Below are 21,159 nucleotides of genomic sequence, written 5' to 3' on the forward strand. Positions count from 1 at the left end.
CACTTTTGACTCCTTGTTTGATTCTACTAACTCTACATCTGGGAAACCTAATTCAGAAGCACCAAAGTACACTGTTGCAATTTTTACTGTTGCACCGTATGCAGTACAAAATGTTCAAAAAGCCCTAAAGAATATAGATTTGTAAACCCTACTTTCTAAAATTGTCATCTGATTGTATTGTGAAGTAACCTTTATCTGCTTTATCAAATGCAGAGTTATTACAGCATAGTTTTTGCTGTATTGCATAGAGCTTTAGGCATCCTTGGACTTAATGAAGCACTATACAAAAACAGACCATTTACTATTTTACCGCCGACAACCAAACGAAAACCACATCCAGTTAGAAACAACCTGGTTTGGATTAATTTCAGTTCAAATCTATTGAATCGCCACAAAACAACTACATTCACATCTGATCACTTCTACAGAATTCTGGTTCTTTAATATTGTAAATATGTAGGGGTTTTGGGCACGCCCAGCTCACTGCATTATGTTAATGACTTTGCAGCAATTTCTACATGCTGTGATGAAAAACTCAATTTAAATCAGATGAAACCTTTACAAGGTTTACAATCACCTTGAGAGACTAACTGCTTGAACCAAATGAAGGTTGAAAGGACAGAAGGTAGGTATAGAACCAGTGAACCTGGCGTACTTTTCATAAGATTGAAGAGAAAAAGGCACACAGTTGGCAGCAATAATTTCATCTTAGACTCTATCTGAGAGAGGGATGCAGATTAACAGTATAACTGTGCCAGGAATACTTTCTATGGAAACAGAAAAGAAAGACAACAGAAACTCAATAGTCCTTCTTCAGTGTCCAATAGAAACATCCATCCATCCATTTTCTCCCGCTCAGTCCTTGTCAGGATCACGTTGGGGTCGGTGCCTATCTCCGGCAGTCTACAGGCGAGAGGCAGGGCACACCTGGACAGGTCGCCATTCTGTGGCAGGGCACCTATAGAAACTTGTCAAATAAAGTCTAAAAAGGCTTAAAATATTTATGGACATTCACAAACTTCTGACCGTGACTTTATTAAATGCAGAAAGAACAAAAAACAACAAAAAAACAGAAAAAGAGGAGCCATTCAAAACTGAACTTTTTTTTCTAGCTGTGGTCAATGATGACACATTGTTCCAATCTGTCAAATAAAGAACAGATAGGAAAGAAGGAGTGTGAAGAGGGAGGTGTGGACAGTCAGTAAGACAACAGAAGATCCAGGGGCGGTTAGTCTGCTGTGAAGAGCACCATCAGCAGAAACAGTTTGCATGTGTCAGTAAACAATTTTACTTATCTTAAAGGGAAACACCATTTTTTTTACATTGGTTTCTTGATTTTATGTTATTACATCATGTTCTACTCCCCCATATGAGTTTTGTGTCATTTAAAGCTGTTCTAAAGATATTCCGTTAGGTTATATCCAAATAATGTCTTCCTAGTCTTCCTATGTGCAACGACTTGAAGGCACAAACTAAACTGCTCATCAGACGTTACTTGGATATTACAAAATTGAATATCATCAGAACAGCTCCAAATGACACAAGCTTCATATGGGTGAGTAGAACATGATGTAATAATGTAAAATCAAGGGGCAATGTAAAAAAAAAAAAAAAAAAAAACAGTTTTCCCCTTTAAATACAGAATATTCAAAACATTCAACAGTGAAACAATTAAAATGCATGGCATCATGAAGGTTAAGCTGTTTAATGTTGCTCTCAATTCTCACTAGTAGAGCTCGGTGGGATTGCCAGTTATTTCTAATGTTGCCATGGTGCTTAGCATTAAAATGTTCCTTTCAGGTTAATTAATTAGAGTAAAAGCTTGAATTGTGTTTCTCCTCCCTTCATCTTGGTGTTCTTCTGCAGTGATGGAGTCAGAATGATAGTGAGATATGACTGCAGTGGACACCCAGAAACCACTGATGTGAGCTTTAATCCGAGGTGCTGTTAATTATTGATCTGTGGGCCCTGCTGGCTCTAATGAACCTCTGCTGCAGCAATAGCAGCAGTCCAGAGGGAGACGCTATGACAGGCAGTTTTATAACAGTGTTAAATGGTTTCCTCTTCTCACAACTAAAATAAGTCATTCATTTTTAACAGAATCACCTTTCTATATGTTTTCCAGTTAAATAGTCTGTAATCTAGCATAGATAAAACATAGACATCTAAAACATCTCTGTTCTGCTAATACATGAGAAAGACACTTTCATAGCTTTCCTTCTATTTCCAGTATTAATTTAGCATCATATATATCATGCATGATTTAAATCACTCTAATTATTTTCATGGTAATTCAAACTTACTACCATAATTGCAACAAATGTGATGTTATCTTTTAACATTATTTTATTTTATTATTATTTAGGTTTAAGGTTGATCAGAAAGTGTTCCATACATTTATAATTAGAAAACTAAGATTTTCTGTTTTTCTTGTATAAAAACACATTATAATGTGACAGAGAGGCCTAATTCTATCAGCCACTGGGCATTAAGTTGAATGAGGACCCATATTAATCTTGCCTCTACATGCATTGAGCAGAATGCTGAGGGAATTAAAAAATCATCTCCAAAGCTCAGCATTAGAGAAATGAAGGAAGAAGTGATATCTTGGAATCAATAATCCTCAATAAAAATGTCTCTTCTGTTCAGTCAGCAATTTACATCAATGCAATGTATTTCATCAGCACAAAATCACAACCAATAGCAAGGTAAATGTATTTATATAGCATATCACACTGGAAAGATAATTAAATGAGAATAAAAAGAGAAAAGTTAATTGCAGTGACATAGAGGCATTTGGGTAGGATGTCTCTTGGACGTCCCCCTGCTGGGGTGTTCCAGGCACGTCCAATCGAGAGAAGACCCAGAGGAAGACCCAGGACACACTGGAGGGACTACATTTCCTGGCTGGCCTGGGAGCGCATTGGGGTTCCCCTGGAGGAGCTGCCTCGGGGGATGGACATCGGGGCCACCCTATTGAAGCTGCTACCCTCATGACCCGACCCCGGATAGGATGGATGGATGGATGGATGGATGGATGGATGGATGGATGGATGGATGGATGGATGGATGGATGATAAAATAAAGGCCCAAGATCATATGAAGAAATAAATTCAGATATGGTTCATCAGACACATTGTCGACATACTTCTGTCATCAGACCTAATCAAAACAGACATTCCTGAGGGTAGTTTGAAAATAAAAGATAAGAGAATAAGCATACTTCTGGATTTCGGCAAATACTGTAAAAAGATCCCTCTCTATATGCTCCGCATGGAATTCAAAGAGTTGTAGATGAATAGAAGTATCTCTCAAGTTATTTCAGCCAGAGGGGGCAATGCCAGCTAACAGAGAATATTGTGTCCTAACTCTTCTCTTCACTGTGAATGTTGATATTGTTTATTTGGAAAAAACAATGTTCCAGTTTAATTTCTATCCATAATAACTCAATTCTATTCAGTTTATTTTTGTAGTGCCAGTTTCCAACACATGTTATTTTAAGACATTCTACAGAGACAATTTAATCATATTATGCAGTCAGATTAGTTAAAAGTTTTTAACCTAAGGAAATCCGGCTGATTTTCTATCAAGTCATCAACTGTTGAGGTGCTGGTCCATCCGAGGTAGGTACAAAATGTTTTCACATTTCACAATTTTTAACAAAGTATGTGAAGAGTTTTTAAAAGAAGTGAGTTTTTTTAATAAAGGGTTTTCACATAAACTACTCAATTGGGAAAATATACAATTGGCAGTGCAGGGTTCCAATGCATTGCGCTACAAACATGAAATCAAAAACCAATATATTGCTTCAAAGCTACCCTTTGATATTTTATTAAACATTCAGAAATGTTAATAATTAATATTTAGTATTGCAAATATTTCCTCACGAAACCTGAAGTAACATTTTTATTAAAAGGCATGGCTCTTTAGGTCAAACAGCAGCCATATTTCAGCTCTTTTCACCTTAGAAATATGTAAAATATTTCACTGTGGAATTGGGAGGAATAGCCTGCTTTATTGGTGATGTGGTTCTCTATTGGATATTTCAATAATAAAAAAGAGGAGAAGAGAAGAGATTTATTGAGAAATCCCTCTCAATAAAACACACCTGAGGGTTTATATGCCGGTTATGTTTTTAAACACTGAATAAAGGGGCCACATGGCAGACAGAGCTGTTATTGATAACTGGTCGCTTCCTTTCACAAGTTAAAATACTGTGGGAAAGGTCTACTGTACTACAGTCTCAAAGGGTCCTTCACATTGTCTTCTGTTCTGCCCTCCAGCATGCAGCAGGAGCTCAGATGCATGAGCCATGACTGGAGAAGGAACCATAAAAGCTCCAAAAGACTAATGGATTTGTGAGGACACAGAGCACTTAAACTAAGACTGTCCAACTGGGAGATTATTTATAGAAAACCACAAGTCTTCCATTCATGTATTTCAGTGATCATATGAGTGGTGGGGCAGAAGCTGCAGACGCTTTGAAAACCAACAACACATTTATAGGACAACAATTAACACTGAGGGGTATTTTACTAAATAAAAAAAACAACACATTTACCATTCACAGACTATTTTCCCTATGTTTGGACATCATCTTCTGCAGCCTTGTTAATAATTAAAGGTGCCTTCTTGAAGCTGAGTTGAGATTCCTTCAACATAAAATAGACACAAATAATCTGTATTTTAAATAAGAGAAATTCTCTAGAATGCAAGCTGTATTTATGCTGTTTTTAATAGGAAATGTGAAGTAGGAGTCTGGAACCTTGGCTTTGTGGCTAACTTCAAAGCTAAACAATCCACTCTTTCCCTGTTTTCTTTTACCGGTACTTTTTTTCTGTTCCCTTTAAAAAAACACTGGTCCTGGTAAATTTGATCTAGAACTGCCACTGGATGGACGAATCTGAAACTAAATTGTAATGAGACTAGAACAGAGGAAGTATTTTTTTTATAATGGAAAAAATAGAAAAGAAAATGTATCGTCTACAAAATGATGGCATAAATTTGCTTTGGCTTGCTCACACACAGTGATGTAATAAAAATACATTAAAATACAATTATAACAGAGTTCATTGTAGACACAGCAGCAGATTCACTTCATCAAGGGGAGGGAAGCAGAACAGACAGATGGATATTTACAACAAAGCAAATAAACCAAATAAATCATTTCAGAAAAAAAATAATAATAAAACAACCTAATCTTTGAAGCATGGATGTGGAAGTATAATTTTTTGCCATTAATTATTTTTTTTCCTTTTTTCCCCCCTCCTTTTTATCCTTAATCATTTATAAATTAAATTGGAACTATGGCCTTGTGTCTCATAGTTATGCTTTGAAATCTCATATTAGGATCTTAAATGTAATGACGACTTTGTTTCTTATTGTTTCTTGATGACAAAAATCAAAGTTGCATTTTCAAAAGTTGGTCAAATGCATGTATTTCATTTGAAAGACTGCAAGTTAAAATGATGGCTTTGAAGGTCAAACCTGTTAGTTTGCGTCTAGCATGTCTTGAGACATTGAATCTATGATAATCAACATGATCCTGATGACCTCTGAATCTTAAACTACACGCCATACTGTATATTTTTACCTTTTAAGTAAGGGTAAAGGTACGGAAGAGGATTAGGGCCACTGAAAAAATAAAAAAAGTTAACTGATTTTAAAAAATTTTTCCGTATATGAGAAAAAAGTAAGAATTCTGACTTTAATCTCAGAATTCTGATTTACAACTTTTTTTCTTGCAATTCTGACTTTAACCTCAGAATTCTGACTTTTTTCTTAAAATTCTGTCAGAATTCTGAGGTTAAAATCAAACTTCTGTGATTAAAGTCAGAATTCTGAGATTCAAGTCAGAATTCTGAGAAAAAAAGGTAGAATTCTGAGAAAAACAGGCAGAATTCTGAGATTAAAGTTAGAATTCTGAGGAAAAAAAGTTGGAATTGTGTGAAAAAAGACAGAATTCTGAGAATAAAGTTAGAATTCTGAGAAAAAAAAGTCAGAATTCTGAGAAAAAAAGTCAGAATTCTGAGATTAAAAAGTTAGAATTCTGAGTAAAAAAAAGTCAGAATTCTGAGATTAAATTCCGAATTCTGACTTTTTTCTCATATTATACTGTTATGCAACTTTAACTATCTTTCTTTAGTGGCCCTAATCGTCCTCCGTAGAAAGGGGAAATTAAAAAAATATTTCTTTGTTTTCCCCTTTTTGTTTTTGAGAGATATCGAAGCTCAACTTGAAACTTTTTTCCTCCTTGTGTTTGGCTCCGCCTCCACGCTGAGTTGCCAGAAGCAAAGCGAAGAGCAGCGATAGAGAGCAGCGGTGGAGGGGCTGAAACATATCGGTCGGTTGGCCTCTGATCAGCAGAGGAACCTGGAGCCCACCTGCCCAGCTCACCCGCTCCTCTTCCAGATCAATACGTGGCAGAGCCCGGAGTATGTCCCGCTCCCTGAGCTGAAGGAGAACCGCTCGGTAAGTTCTGTCTCCGGGTCATTATGTGTGTCAGTGCAGCAGGGGGGGTTATTCTGCGGGGGAATAAAAGTTTCAGTCGGTGCTCTGCCTCCTCTGTCTGCAAGGCTGAGCGGCTCTTTGCTTCGCCACGTCAGGCCACATGTTTCAGGTGAAAGTGTGCGCGGCCTGCTGTTGCTTCACTTTTCTTCAGATTAATTAACAAAGGAGCGCCATGGAGCAGCACCACGTGTCTGCACTGGCCCAGCGGAGCCCACGCTGCCTGCGGCCGCCCCTCTGGCCCCACAGCGTCACTCCGGGGCCTGCTTCTCATTTGCCAGGAAACTCTGTGAAACAGCTTCCGTCTATCGGAGGATCAATACCGCTGCTGTCCTGCCTCGCTGTGATCAGCAGCTGCAGCTTTGGTAATCAGCTGGGTGAAAACTTCCAGATGTTGCTGCTAATCTGATCTGAGCTCAGCAACAGGAAACCTGGAGGTGTTTTCAAGGTAGAAGTCATGAACATCCCCACAGAAAGCAGATAAACGAGGAGAGAAAACTAAACAATTGTTTTATGTTCTTTGATTTTACTCAAAAGTAGCTTTTATTGATCTATTCTTAACATGAGTTGGCCTCTGAGCTTAAAGTGTAATTTACTGGTTATCTCCCAAATTTGATATGCATATATTTACTAATAGAAAATTAGATTATTCTTCCTGCTATTATGATAAAAGATGGGTCATTATCCATTGTAGTTTATTATTATTTACTTTTTTTTTTATTCCATGCTCCATTTGTGTTGACAGTGATTTTACTTACCATTTAAACCAAGCTGCTCTACAGTAATGTATGAATGCCTGTTTCCACCAAATCATACAAAAATCAACTTACGTCTCATATGACTTCGCTCTTTCTAGGGCTGAGACGATTAATCGTGATAAATTGATAATTGAAATAATCGTCAACTAGTTTAGTAATCGATTAATCTTTAAGTGGAGTATAGAGATTGTTAAATATGCCTTTAGCTGACAGAGCGACCCACTTAAAGCAGTAATTAAATGAAAAATTGTAAAATAAAATATAAACATTTTGCATTTAAGATGAGAAATTTTTTTTTTCCATCTGTCAATATGCTCTATCCAGAACTCCTTAAAGGAGAAGTTCGGTTTTTAACACTTTTAGCCCATTTTCTGTAGTGTCCAGGATGAAATCGAATGATCGACACCAAAATTTTGACAATTGGTCCTGTCTCTGCTTTTTGGCTCATTTAGAATCAACCCCTGGCTGCTTTAGAATGGCTACCATAGAGCATGTCCGATAATGTCCTTAAAACAACCTTAAACGTTCTTTTTTTAAAATATGCTACTCACCGGGTCGCAATGTTCAATGACGTTCCAAAAAAAGTTTCGTGAAGAAAAAACGTTCCTGTAGTGTTTTATTTAGCATTTTGTAAATCCCATTGAGTTCTGTTGGAATAGTCAATATTCCCCTGCCACCGGAAACGGAAATGGGGCCTGTTTACACAGTTGTAGTCTTTTCGCTTCACTCTGTGTACTCCGACGTCGAGGTGCTAACGTCTCTGTTAAACACTTTAAAAAACTCTGAAAATGGAATACGAAAGGTGGATTCTTGATTCTCGACGTCGGAGTACACAGTGAAGCGAAAAGACTACAACTGTGTAAACAGGCCCCATTTCCGTTTCCGGTGGCAGCGGAATATTGACTATTCCAACAGAACTCAATGGGATTTACAAAATGCTAAATAAAACACTACAGGAACGTTTTTTCTTTACGAAACTTTTTTTGGAACGTCATTGAACAGCGCTGACGACCCGGTGAGTAGCATATTAAAAAAAAAGAACGTTTAAGGTTGTTTTAAGGACATTATCGGACATGCACAATGGAAGCCGTTCTGAAGCAGCCAGGGGGTGATTCTAAATGAGCCAAAAAGCAGAGACAGGAGCAATTGTCAAAATTTTGGTGTCGATCATTCGATTTCATCCTGGACACTACAGAAAATGGGCTAAAAGTGTTAAAAACCGAACTTCTCCTTTAAGTGGAATCGTTTTAGGCTACGTTCACACCGCAGCCTGAAGTGAACCAAATCCGATATTTTGGCCAACCTGCGACCTGGATCTGATCTTTTCATGGTGGTCTTCATGGCAACATAGATCCGATTTTTTGCAACGCCACCGATGCCACTTGGCAATGTGGTCCGTAATCCGATACGAATCTTATCTTTTCAAATGCGATCTGTGTCTGAACGGCAAGGTCGCATTCATCCGACCTAAACGCCAATAATACCCGACAAAAGTCACTATTCTGGGTCTTTCTATGAAGAAACGACAAGAAAAACAACAACCAAGGCAGACGATGATGCAGGGAGCAGTATTTATGTTTAAACATCTTTAAAAGATTGTGTTTTATGCTAGTAAATATAAGCTGCATATCTTTTAGTATTTGCCTCAGGAAATGCATTAAGATCATGTTATTTCTCCTCTCTGTAAGCCTTTGCTTCAGCCAGTTAAGTTAGTTTAAGATCGTTATTGTTCTCATTTTGTTGAGGTTTTTTTGTTAACCATTTATACTGTTACCAGCTTACAGTTAAACTAATAACACTGAAGAGAATATTATCACCTGATCAAGCTATTTCTGACACACCTTTACCTTTTTTAGAAAACGGGACCAAACGATTCTGTAGTGCTTCAATATCCCGCTGAGTTTTTCATAACAAAGCATTTCACTATGCAAATGTTTATTGGCTTCCTTTCTTTAAAAATTTCAGTAGTAACAGGATATAACTATTTTATTATCAACATTAATTTCCTTAATTTTATTCCATTTAACATCTAGGGAGTGTCCAGAAACAAAATAAAATGTAGTATTCAAATGAACTGTAAAGTGTTTACTTTCAACGATCAGTAATCAGAAGCTTTCAAAAAAATTTTACCTCAAATTCATAGTTACAATTAGAAATTTCTACTAACTGCAGCATTTCTTTAGAAACATTTTTTCTATGTTTTTTTAAAAGAATATCTGAAATATTTTAAACTGTTTCTCTACAATAGCATTTTTATCTGACCCTTTACATCTAAAACATGGTTTGAGGAGCAGATGACACCTCAGTAGTTCACCGCTGATGCATTTATGAAGCCTCTTTGCCTCTAATATCACTTCATTAATGTGGGATTTTTCAAACATGGGTTGACCTAACAATCGGCATTTAGCTACCTTCCCATTGGCAAAAAAAGCTGGGTCTGATTCCCCGCTTGCATGCAAGTCGCATGGGATGTGGCCCAACCACTGCTGCATGTCTGGTGACGCAATCACGCTGGATTAACTTGATGATGTCACCAATGTGACAGAAATCAGGGAAGTAAACAATGTAGAGAAGCATGAAAGGGAGCCAGTTAGTAGTAGGTGTTCTTTATCATTTCGTTCTTTTGTCCCTCTGAATCTCTCTTACCAGAGCTGCACCATCTTTAATAAATGTAAACAGAGTTGTTTCAGCTTGTTAGATCAGAGGCGACCCATGCAGCGTGTTGACGTCTGTACATTGCACTCAATGGTATCACGTAAATTTCTGATGTTCCTTCTGTACGCCAATCAGAGCTGAATGTTAGAAGGCGATTTTAACCCGGGTCACTTGCCGAGTTCCTGGTTTGGAACATGTTTTTTTTTTGCCCGTGGGAAAGGGGTATAAGCTTTTAACCTATTTTCCTGAATGTACTTTGGGTCTGAAGTTCTCTCCACATAAAAAAAACAAAACATGCACCAGCCTGTACTCGCTGCTGAGAGGGAACACCTATTAAACGCATAAAAGTGCACAAGCCCATTGCTCCACGTGCACGCTCCGTTTAAAAGTTACTGTTTTAATTGCTCCTACAAGCTTGCTTTCCAAAAGAAGATTTGCAATTTTTCCACTATGGCCGACTCGCCACTGGTAAAGCCAGGTGTACACTGTGATTTTCAGGGTGATTTTCCAGTTGTGCAAGAATCTTTCCATCGGCCAGACTTTCAGCGTGATTGTGCGTCATGAGTCTTGTACAGGGGGTTACGAGGAGCGATCAGCCTTACGACCACGTCCAAATCAGGAATTGTGAGGTCCGGGTCCTGACCGTCGTGGGCAAGTCGCTCAGTGGCACGTAGGGCGTCCTTACGTAAAGATATCACCAGAATAATTGACAATTAGGAGGACCACTTTGATGATCCACCCGAAAAAAGAACATCCTCCTCTATACCTTTTAGGTATAAATTGAGAAAGCTGTAAAATGGTCATGATGGTAGCTTTCTACATTGTGGAGCTCGTTGCCCAATTATTAAAAACGGTTTGTCATGAGAGATTATCTGACAATAAAGTTTTCAAATTATTTAATGCATCAAACTTCTTCTGCTTCATTAGGGCACTGGGTCATAAGGGCAGCAGTCTCTGCAGAAGGAGCCCAGACTTCCCTCTGCCCAGACATCACTTCTGGGGGGGATGCCTGAGGTGTACCAGGGACTGCCCCCACAGCAACAAAAAGAAACTAAAATCACCAAAACATAGTTTTTTCAAACGGAGATGCTTTCAGGTCTCGTCTTTTTCTCACTTTCAGTTGAGTTCACAACTATTCATTACCCTGTAAAATTTTGATTTTCAGTTACATTGGTTCAACCCAGAAACCTGATTTCTGATAGAAATTGAGATTAACATGTCACAAAGTATAAAACGGTGGAAAAGGGGTGGGACTTTTGAACGGCATGCTGGAAAATGTTCAAACTCTGCTTAACACCAATAGCAAAAATCCTTGACATTGCATCAGAACAATATCTTTAATATGCATATCTATCGCCATCATGTTGAGCTCCTTCACAAATTCTGTGTCATTACTGGACACTAATATCGCCTCAGAGCAGGAAGAATAGTTGGCTTCAGACATTTAAGGGAAACAAATATGCTCAGGGCTTAACTGCAGGGGGATTTATGCCTTTTTAGCATTTTGCAGAGAAACAGGAATTCAGTCTGAATCTGCACTGAAGACAAGTCTGACACGACTTTCCTTGCGTAAGAGGAAGATATGTGGTGTCCTCACTAAGTTTGTCTTCCTGTGAACCCAAGAGTTTACTTTGTGGTTTCCAGATATTATCTTTAGCATGCAAATATGCATAATAAAAATCCTTGCATGTTCTTGTGGTTCTGAAACACAGACCGTTTCAAAATTTAACTGGCACTGGGTTTTTGTTTTGAGGGGGCGGTCTTTAGTCGGACGAGCCTGCCTGTTTTTGCTGTGGTCTTGATCCTGGTCGATGGATCTGGGTTCCTGGAGGTCATTCTTTTGATTGATGTTTAGTTTGATGTTGGACTGTTTTTGGTTTCCTTGTCCTTGTAAACCTGTTATGAATTATTTGGGCATAATGTGACTTTTTTCATATTTTTTACCTGTTATACATTTTTAATTTGGAGCTGTACATCTCAATTTTTGTGTGACTGCTAACTAATATTTTAAAGTTTATACACTGTGCAGTAACATCATTCAGGAAGAAGGACAGGGTTCCTACTATGGATGTCCCGATACAGCAATGATACCAGAAAACGATTCAACATCAACCAAAAAAATATGTCACCTGGCATCTAAAACTTCCAATATTAGCATGCTGGAGGGAACACTCCACTTCTATCCAGTTCTTTTTACTCTATGTAACTTACTGGTTAATTGTAAATGGGTCAGTTGTTCTCATAGCAGTTGGTCTTGATTATTTTTCTCTGTTCGAGTATTGTTACTTGATCAAGTATGCTAATATTTCACACTACAAAAGAGTAATTAAAGCATGTAAGATTTGTTTGGAGGTTGTATTTGTCCAATATCTGTACCGTCATTATTCTAAGCTGCAAAATCTGTTCTATGAAAAATTAAAGAGCTGCATCAGAGCAGCTTTCAGTCCTATACAGTCTACTTCATTTAATTGTGGTGGTTTTAATCCCTCGATAAGTACAGAAAATATTTGCTTTTCCAGAGTTTGTCATTGTCTAAATGTTATTCTTGGATTGTTCTTTCCTTTATATCATTCCTTCTTTCTGATTGTTTGTCTTCTCGTGTCCATTGTTCAGTCCTTCCTCTCTTTATGTTCTTTCAGAAGCACTCATGACTGTTATTCCTAATCTTCCTTGTTTGTTTCTCGTTCCATTCCTTCCTTTTATCCAATGTCCGTCTTTTCTTCATTATCTTCATCATCTCCTTCAACTCTTGCTGCTTCTGAATAGTTCAGATTGTAAGGTCTGTTTAGCCAAAGCTGAAGTGTGTTAGTGGTTACAGTGATTAAGTGCTTTCCAAATAGTGCTGGCAATAAGGAGTGGGATAGAAAAAGGAAGCATGATGCTTTCTATTGCTGGTTCATTTAGCATAGAGACCTCCTGGCATTCCTATCTGCCACCAGGAGATACTTTTCATTGGTTTCTTGTAACTGTTTAGTTTTCTGGAAAGCTGTTGTCCCAATCCCGCAAAAGGTAAAGGGATAGGAGCTGAGAACACAAGGAGGAAGTAAAAAAAACGATGTATTAGGATTTAACCACACATTTTTTTTTTCTGTTTACTTGGTCGGATTTATTGTGATTAATCGATTATTGAAATAATCGGCAACTAATTCAGTAATCGATTAATCGTTAACTGTATAGAGACTCTAAAACATGCCATTATCTGATGGAGCGACCCACTTAGAGCAGCAATTATACCGAGATTGTAAAAACCTATACAAATTTTACATTTAAGATTAAAAACAATAATAATTGTCAATATGCTCTATCTCAAGTGGAAATTTCACCCGTTTTATCTTTGTAAAAAGTCTTCCTAAGGAACATTTGGCTATCCGATTATTAATCGATTAATCAGAAAAACAACTGACAGATTAATCTATTAGCAAAATAATCATTAGTTGCAGTCCTACTGTTTACCCTTCCCTGTGTCCTTCTTTCTTTTATTCCACCTTTCTTGCCCTTGCTCCTTCCTTGGGCCCTTCTTTGATTCCCTATGTCCTTGTCTTCTTTGTCATGTCCTACATCCTTCCCTTCTCTCAATTCACCCTTTCCTCTATCCCTTAATATCCTTTATTTCTCTCTCCTGTGATTTAGATATTTTTTTGCTGACCTGTCATGCAAAATCCAAAACTCCACTGAGGTTTTTTTTTTTTAGTTTTTTGGTTTCAAACTTTAAAATGGAAATAAAGGCCTGAAATATTGAGGCTGGAAATGTTTTGAAACATGTAGAAACTGCAGGACTCCACAGAAAAAGAAGAGGGAAAAAGAAACAAAGTAAAAAGAAGCCAAAAAAAAAAGATATATCTCAAAACTCTTGAAATACTTAGGTGGCTACCAGTGCTTACAAGTTAGTACAGCTCCCTGGGAGCTAAATAAATGAAATATAATAAGCACAATAGCTCAACATGTTTGCACAGTGCTTCATGTCCTGAAGACTGAACATGGCATCGCTGTGCAGAGGGGAGTGATGGAAAGCAGTCGGTTATCTTAGAATGAAGCAAATCACCCCTGGAACGTCTCCTGCAAATTTTCTGCTGAAGTTTTATAAATTTATCCCTTTTTTTGCACAGTGTCACATTGGGTCATAATTTGTTAGAAGATAAGATCCCTTGAAAGGCTCGGTGTTACTGGTTACGTGGATTGGTCTTTATCAGTGACTCTTTAACGCAGCAGCATGACTGTTGTCGGTGATTAGGTGAGATACAAAGCTCTGAACAACAGGTTCAAACCTTGGGTCTCACATTCATAGGTATGTTGGCTTTTTTTTTTAAGCATTATTATTATTTAAGCATCACTTATTGTAAAGCAGGCTGACTAATGCAGGATTCATCTTGTGTCCTCCTGGACTAGGCGGATGGGGCATGAATGGGTGAGAATGAGCCATAACGCCACTAAACTGGTTGGACAGAGGAAATATTGCTCCTTGACAAAAATTGAATGATGAAATACCCACATTTGTTTGCTAAACATCATTGTGTCTCTCTCTCCATCTAATCACATATGAGCTTTTAACCCCCAAGAAAGAAGTTGAGGATTAACTGAGCATTGTGAAATTATGCATTCTCCTACCCATACCATTAAAGTAAAACAATGCTGGATCCATGATTCCACGTTTGCTTGAAATTCTTACGCTTGGTTTATGCTTGACACGTCCGCGAGAAATTACGCCATTTTGGGCTTCCACTCCCCCCGTGCGGATACAATTTCAGATCATCAAGGAAAACATGGAGAGCGAGCAGCAGCTCCTGATGGCGAGGGAATGTAGAGATCTACAGGTATCTTGTGATTTGGCTCATAAATTAGCCACTATCATCGCATTGTAGAAAAAAACTCCAGGGAAGAAGATGACTGTTGCTCAAACGGCAAGAAGAGGCTTTGATAATGCTGTAACCGGCTTTATCAAAAATATGTGGGTGTCACAGCAAGAGCACAGCGAGACAACAGGAAGATGGGAAGAATATTTATTAATGGTAATAACAGTGAAAAAAAAGGACATAAGAAAGGAAGGGAATTAAGATGGACACAGTAGACCCAGACCAGCGGTCGTTTTTCTAGTGTGTTGCCACCTGGTTTTAGGTCTGTGGGAATTGAAGCCGACTGGTTTGTAAACTAGTGTGACCTTTTGCTCCTGGGTTTTCTCCATTTCTCAGTCACTGATGCTGTTCCTCATACCTTGGTTTTAACACTGACCCATTTGAGCTACAGTTACCCCTTGGACATCAAAAACAAGTTAGCACATTGTCCGGTGACCTCTAGCATCAACATTTTTGAAATACTCTGACCCACCCATCTAGCACCAAGAATCACGTGTTCAAACTACCCCCCCACCCCCACTGTCTTTCCTGCTTTAATGCTCTTTAAATTTCAGAAAAACGCCTCTGCCGCTTCAGGTAGTGCAGTATTTTGATAGCAAGCAAACAAATTAAAGTCCTTATCGAGATTCCAAGAAAAAAAAAAATTTTTCTATGTAGCAGGCGGTTTAATAAAGGGGTGTCAAACCGGTTCCTGAAAGGGCCATGTGGCTGTTGGTTTTCTTTCCAACCAAGCAGTAGCACAGTCATCTCATCAAGATTTTCTCTTTCTCCTACACTTGTTTATTTTAGTCATAGTAGAAGAGGAGACAGCATTCTGAACTTTGACAGAAACAGTGGGGAATCAGTATGAGAACAGCGGCTGAGAGAGACCAGCTCTTCTGGTGTTAAGGAACCAGAGTGTTAGGTTGGAGGAGCCTGCTGGGGAAAGAAGGCAGCTCAAGAGGAGAGGGGAGGAGCACTGAGGATAGCTGACTGAGGCTATCAAGGCTAAAGACCAATATATGCTTCTGATGCATAGCCTCTACAACCGTCAAATCTGTCTCTGTGCAGCGGTTCTGCAACCGTCATTGCGCACCTCAAAACAATCCTGACTATATGTCGGACAGTCACAAACCCACGCAGACCTCAAGTGGAAGTACGCAGACAACAAGCAGCTGCGATGGTCCTTGGTATTCCTTTCCGGCTGTCTGTGTGGTTGTCCTTCTCGATCAGGTGTCGGGGTGCGGCATTTTTAAAGACTGAGGAACAACTACAATGGACAACTATGACGAAAGATTAATCGAGGAGGTTTGGAAGTACAACCAATTGTACGATGCCTCAGATAAATTATATAAAGATGCCAAGGTCTCTCCCAAAACAAAGTTCTCGTGACCATCCGCCGAAGTTCTGGCGAGTTCTCGAATAGGCTCCCCCTTGTGCTTTGGCGGGAAACATTGCTTATCTCTTCTACTGGGATGGTAAAACATTTTTGTTCTTTTTTTAAAGTGTATTAGTCTTAACTCTCACCTGGTGCTGACTTCACAATTGTTCATGTTGTTGTTTCTGGTTGTGAACTTGTGAACGGACTCCAACTATTAACAATACTAATAAAAATGTTGTATTTCTTTGCAGTTTGTACCTTTAAAATATTTAGCAATTTGGGATGCAAATGATCAATTAATTGCTAAATATAAAGCTGATTGATCTTATTGACTTATGATGTATCAATAAGCAAACATTTCCTTCTTTTTTTCTTCGTAAAAAAACAGCAACCTAGCAACCCAATGAGGATAAATGTAAAACTCAATAAAAGACTGACCAGCTTATGCAATTATCATGTATCTCTCTGTTTTAGTGTAATCTAACAACCAGCAGTTGGAGAGACTTCACATTGTAATTTGTGTTAATAGACGGGTGGTTCTTGTTCTCTTAGGAATGTAAGAACTTGGCCCCATAAAGGGCATTAACACACAAAATACATCCCCATCTACCATGCTTATTAATAGTATGTCTCTTTACAGCTGATTTTCATGATGTCCTCCACTTATCAATCATCAAATCCTTGCTTTCGGCACACAGCAGAGAAGTTAAGGCAGCTCCACCATGCAGTTCAGCTAAATCAGTGCTGTTTAGGTGATAACCTGAGTAGTTTATCCAGTATTTATATTTACAAATGGAACCAAATAAAGTGCATTCTGCATACCTGTCACCATTAAACAGTGTAAATAAGACCTAGAATGTGGACTCATGTTTCTGCTTCAGCATGTCTCTGCATGTCTCTTCCCTGTGTTTATTTCTCTTGGAAATACCAGTGAAACTCCGCCTATGGATTGAAAAAGCAAATTAAACCAAATTAACCAAGCACCGCAAAACCTAATCTTGTCATACATTGCCGTCAACATGTCACGGCTCAATAAGCAGGAAGTAGGTGCTGCAATGTAGCCTCTCTGACCACAGATCAGTAATGGAGGAAGGTTTTAATCAAGTTGTTCTTACGTCAACATGTCACTTAGTAATGGCAATGCTGCTTCCAGCCATGTCTACGTGCACAATGGGAACATCCAGAAAGATGCTGACAGCAAAAACAGCTGATCAGTCATGTCAGGTAAAGGTTTGCTATGTCAAAGCTGATTCAAAAAAGAATTTCCACCTCCCTTTTTCTAAATTTATCCTTTTTTTGCAAAAGCAATAAATCACCTTATTTAAAAATTTTTTTTTTTTTTTTTTTAAGTTTTCGAATTTTGCCATTTCCATCAAACTCTTCCGATGCAATATTTTGAAATAAGTATTAGAAAAAGGTAAATTAAATTCACCTACTATGTTCTGTATACGCAGCAGCTTTCAGGTTTGGTGAGATACCAGTCTTCCGGAGTCAGAAGACTTTCCAGTTAACTTGGAATTCTAATTTTACCTCCAGATCACATCCAAGAAAAGCAAAAAAATTTTTTTTTTTTTTTTAATGAACAGAATTTTTATTTCAGGTTGTTGATATTAAATGATCCTTTGTCTTACAGTCTGTATGAACGTGATGATGGCCAACTGCACCAGCGTCCAGTATGAGCCCGTGGCAGAAATTGGTGGGGGTGCCTATGGGACCGTGTACAAGGCCCGCGATACGGAGAGCGGGAAATTTGTTGCTCTGAAGAACGTTCGTGTGCAGACGGACCAAAATGGCCTCCCGGTGTCCACAGTTAGAGAGGTGGCTCTTTTGAAACGGATGGAGCAGTTTGATCACCCCAACGTGGTCAGGTAAATCTGCTGCTGAATAATCCTGTTGTTTTTTGTAAATACTGTAATCAGCTCTTATAGGAAACATATCTTCTTTGTGTATATCAGGCTAATGGACGTATGCGCCACTCAGAGGTCGGACCAGGAAACGAAAGTCACCCTAGTGTTTGAGCATGTGGACCAAGACCTGAAGACGTATTTAGCGAAAGCTCCAGCTCCTGGATTATCTGCTGACCGTATTAAAGTGAGAACTGCCAGACACCATAATTAAACTTTACTGAAAGTTCAAAACCCTTTAAAAAATATCCCCACCTCTCACTTGCACTGCACTAAGACCTGGTTATTTTTGCAGGACTTAATGAGGCAATTGCTGTCTGGCCTGGCGTTTCTTCACTCTAACCATGTGATGCACAGAGACCTGAAACCTGAGAATATTCTAGTGACTAGCCAGGGTCAGGTGAAGCTGGCTGACTTCGGCCTCGCCAAGATCTACAGCTGCCACATGGCTCTCACTCCTGTGGTAAGCAGATCCTACACTCTTTCTTTTTCTTTACAGATATGTTTTGTTTTCAAACCTTTTGTAATGTTCAGTTGTGACTACGATTGCATTCTTTTCTTCAGCTTGTCTGCTTGGTTTATTTCACCCTTCCTTCTCATAGTTAGATGTACTCCAGATTCAGTCTCTGTAGCATGGGTGTTGCAATAATTATGTATAGCTGGGAAGTGTCCCCAGCCCATTTGAAAGCGGGGCAACCCTAGTCTGCAGCCCCCAAATCACAGACCTCAGTTAGGAAGCTACGACCTGTTGCCGTTTGTGTTTTACCTTATTGGTTTCATTACCGTCTCCTCAGATGCTCTTTTTGTACTACATGTCTACCTTTGATCTCTGCCTGTTTTGGTCATCTGTATACCGACTATAGGATCATATATCTTTCATTATAATATATGTTATCAAAGGGTAAGTGTGACAGGAAACTGACTAGAGACAGATCAATATATCAGCCGCCTGATGTTTGAACAAAAATAAACAAACAGCATTAGCGTTTTTAGTTCTTGTTTTTTCTTGTATCCATATCAGCCGATACATGCAATTGTTTGCTGATTCATTAGTGGATCCAGCAACCTAGATCATCGTCCACCCTCTCCCCTCTCTGGTGGACGTTTACGAGTCCCGCTGCCTCAACAGACCCAATGCAATCAGTAAAGACTGCTCCCACCTTGGCGCTGATCTGTTTGAACCATTGCCCCCAGCAAAGCGTTAGAAGGAAATTAGGATGAGGACAAACAGTATCAAGAACAGCTTTTTTTCTAAAAGCTCTAACCATTCTGAACTCTGACATGCTCTGATTTTTTCTTTCTGCAGTCCTTAACCATATGCAATGTTCCAATCCCTGATATTGTCTATCAGTATATATATACATTTATGTGCAATGTATATTTATGCTATATCAAAATAAACAGCAAATATTTCTAAAGAAACTGAACTTTGCACCAATGTCCACATGTTTCCAATGTATATATTTCATATATTGGTAATATTTCTCTATTCTACCTTTACACTAATATTGGTGGCTTTTAATCTCATTGTAGTCCATATAATAAGAATAAAGTAATTCTTCTCTTCCTTTCATGTCTTGAGGTCTAGAAAGATGTAATATTTACTGCTGCTTTCATCTGCTGTACATTTAAGTTTTCTTGGATTTATTAATAAATGTTTATGGGGAAAGTTGGCTAAATTATATAGTTTTAATTATGGAATAAAAAAAGATGCTACACAGAGGTTAATTGTGATAAAATGTATCTTGTATAGATTAGGGTAGGTTGTAACGGCTTTAAAATGTTATTCCACATATTTCTTTGGTACTTTCATGATAGTGATTAAATTGGTGATTAAAAACACTTCATTAATTATTTGAGGTTGTTTTTGGGTAATTTACAAACACTTAAAAATGCTTCTTTAAGATACTTTTTACATAAAGAAGTGTTATTTAGATCAATAAAGAACATTAAACATATATTTAATTAGCAAAAGAAAAAAAAATTCACTCTTAACTTTTTAAAAATTGGTTATTGTTTAGACAATAAATCAAAATAGTTTTGAGTGGAAATGTATCACGACAATGATAAACAATACAATAAAGCCCACCCATTTTCGAATTTTATTCCTGCATGCAACTATGTGCATGTATCACATTTATACATACTATCAAATTTCCAGATGGGTTGGTTAAACAGTCTCTGTCTGCAGAGCGTTAAGCTTAGAGTTGAGGCCTGCGACTCAACTATATGGGGAAAAAATACATTTACATTCCTATATATATCTATCACACAGGATGTTTGATGTGTGCATTACTCTGATTACTGGAACAAATCAAATCGAGTGTCACATGTTGCTCATGTTTCTTTCACATGATGACAAATGACAGTTGACAGCCAAATCAGCAGCTCTGCTAGGTAGCGCTGCAATCAACTGCAACCCTCAGCATTTTAGCATGCTTACATGTGGAAACCTACCAGCCGATGATTGGCAGTGTAATATTAAAACTGATTTTCTTGTAAAAAGTGATATGTATACATTAGAAAATAAAGATGCCTCCAAAGTAAAGAATTTGGCGCTACACTTTCAAAAATCATTGCTTATAAATCACAGCTTTAATGTCGAGCATTTAAATAGTTTCTCGTTTGTAGTTCATGCTTGGATATCCAGCAGAGTGAGTGTGGAAACAGTCCTGCTCATTGTTTCTGGGCTCCATGTCTTTTAGGTAGTGACTCTGTGGTACCGCCCTCCAGAAGTCCTGCTGCAGTCTTCTTATGCGACCCCTGTTGATATTTGGAGCACCGGCTGCATCTTTGCTGAGATGTTTCGACGCATGTGAGTAACCTGTGAATTAATTGTGTTCTTTAGTTTGGTAGAATCTAATCGTTCATCATTTTTATCTCAGAAGGACCTGTTTGTCCTCTTTTTTGATCATTTAAAACATAGCTCATTTATTTTAGAGGCTGCTCAGGCTTGCTAAAAAGAAATGGAAAATTTGGATCACCTGTGAAAACTGCATAGCATCTGATCATCTGTGTGGCCTGATCATAGGAGATGATTTATTTAAAGTTGTTTCACATTAATATTGTGTCCGAATTTTAAATGGCAGTCAAATAACAAAACAAGTTGTGCTTTCTGTGTAAAA

At 38.2% G+C, this 21,159-nt stretch overlaps 1 protein-coding gene across 1 annotated transcript in view; it reads left to right on the plus strand.

Moving 5' to 3' along the window:
• Positions 1-6,269: 6,269 nt before the first annotated feature.
• The window catches only part of cdk4 (cyclin-dependent kinase 4), a 20,488-nt gene continuing 5,598 nt past the window's right edge, over positions 6,270-21,159 (plus strand). Inside the window, exons 1-5 of the mRNA XM_038303519.1 lie at positions 6,270-6,471; positions 17,764-17,998; positions 18,086-18,221; positions 18,330-18,497; positions 20,740-20,849. Coding sequence (XP_038159447.1) covers positions 17,769-17,998; positions 18,086-18,221; positions 18,330-18,497; positions 20,740-20,849 — 644 coding nt within the window. The 5' untranslated portion in view covers positions 6,270-6,471; positions 17,764-17,768. The remainder of the gene's footprint in view (positions 6,472-17,763; positions 17,999-18,085; positions 18,222-18,329; positions 18,498-20,739; positions 20,850-21,159) is intronic.

Source organism: Cyprinodon tularosa, unplaced genomic scaffold (assembly GCF_016077235.1).
Source record: "Cyprinodon tularosa strain WSP-4 unplaced genomic scaffold, ASM1607723v1 ctg512, whole genome shotgun sequence".
Taxonomy (NCBI): domain Eukaryota; kingdom Metazoa; phylum Chordata; class Actinopteri; order Cyprinodontiformes; family Cyprinodontidae; genus Cyprinodon; species Cyprinodon tularosa.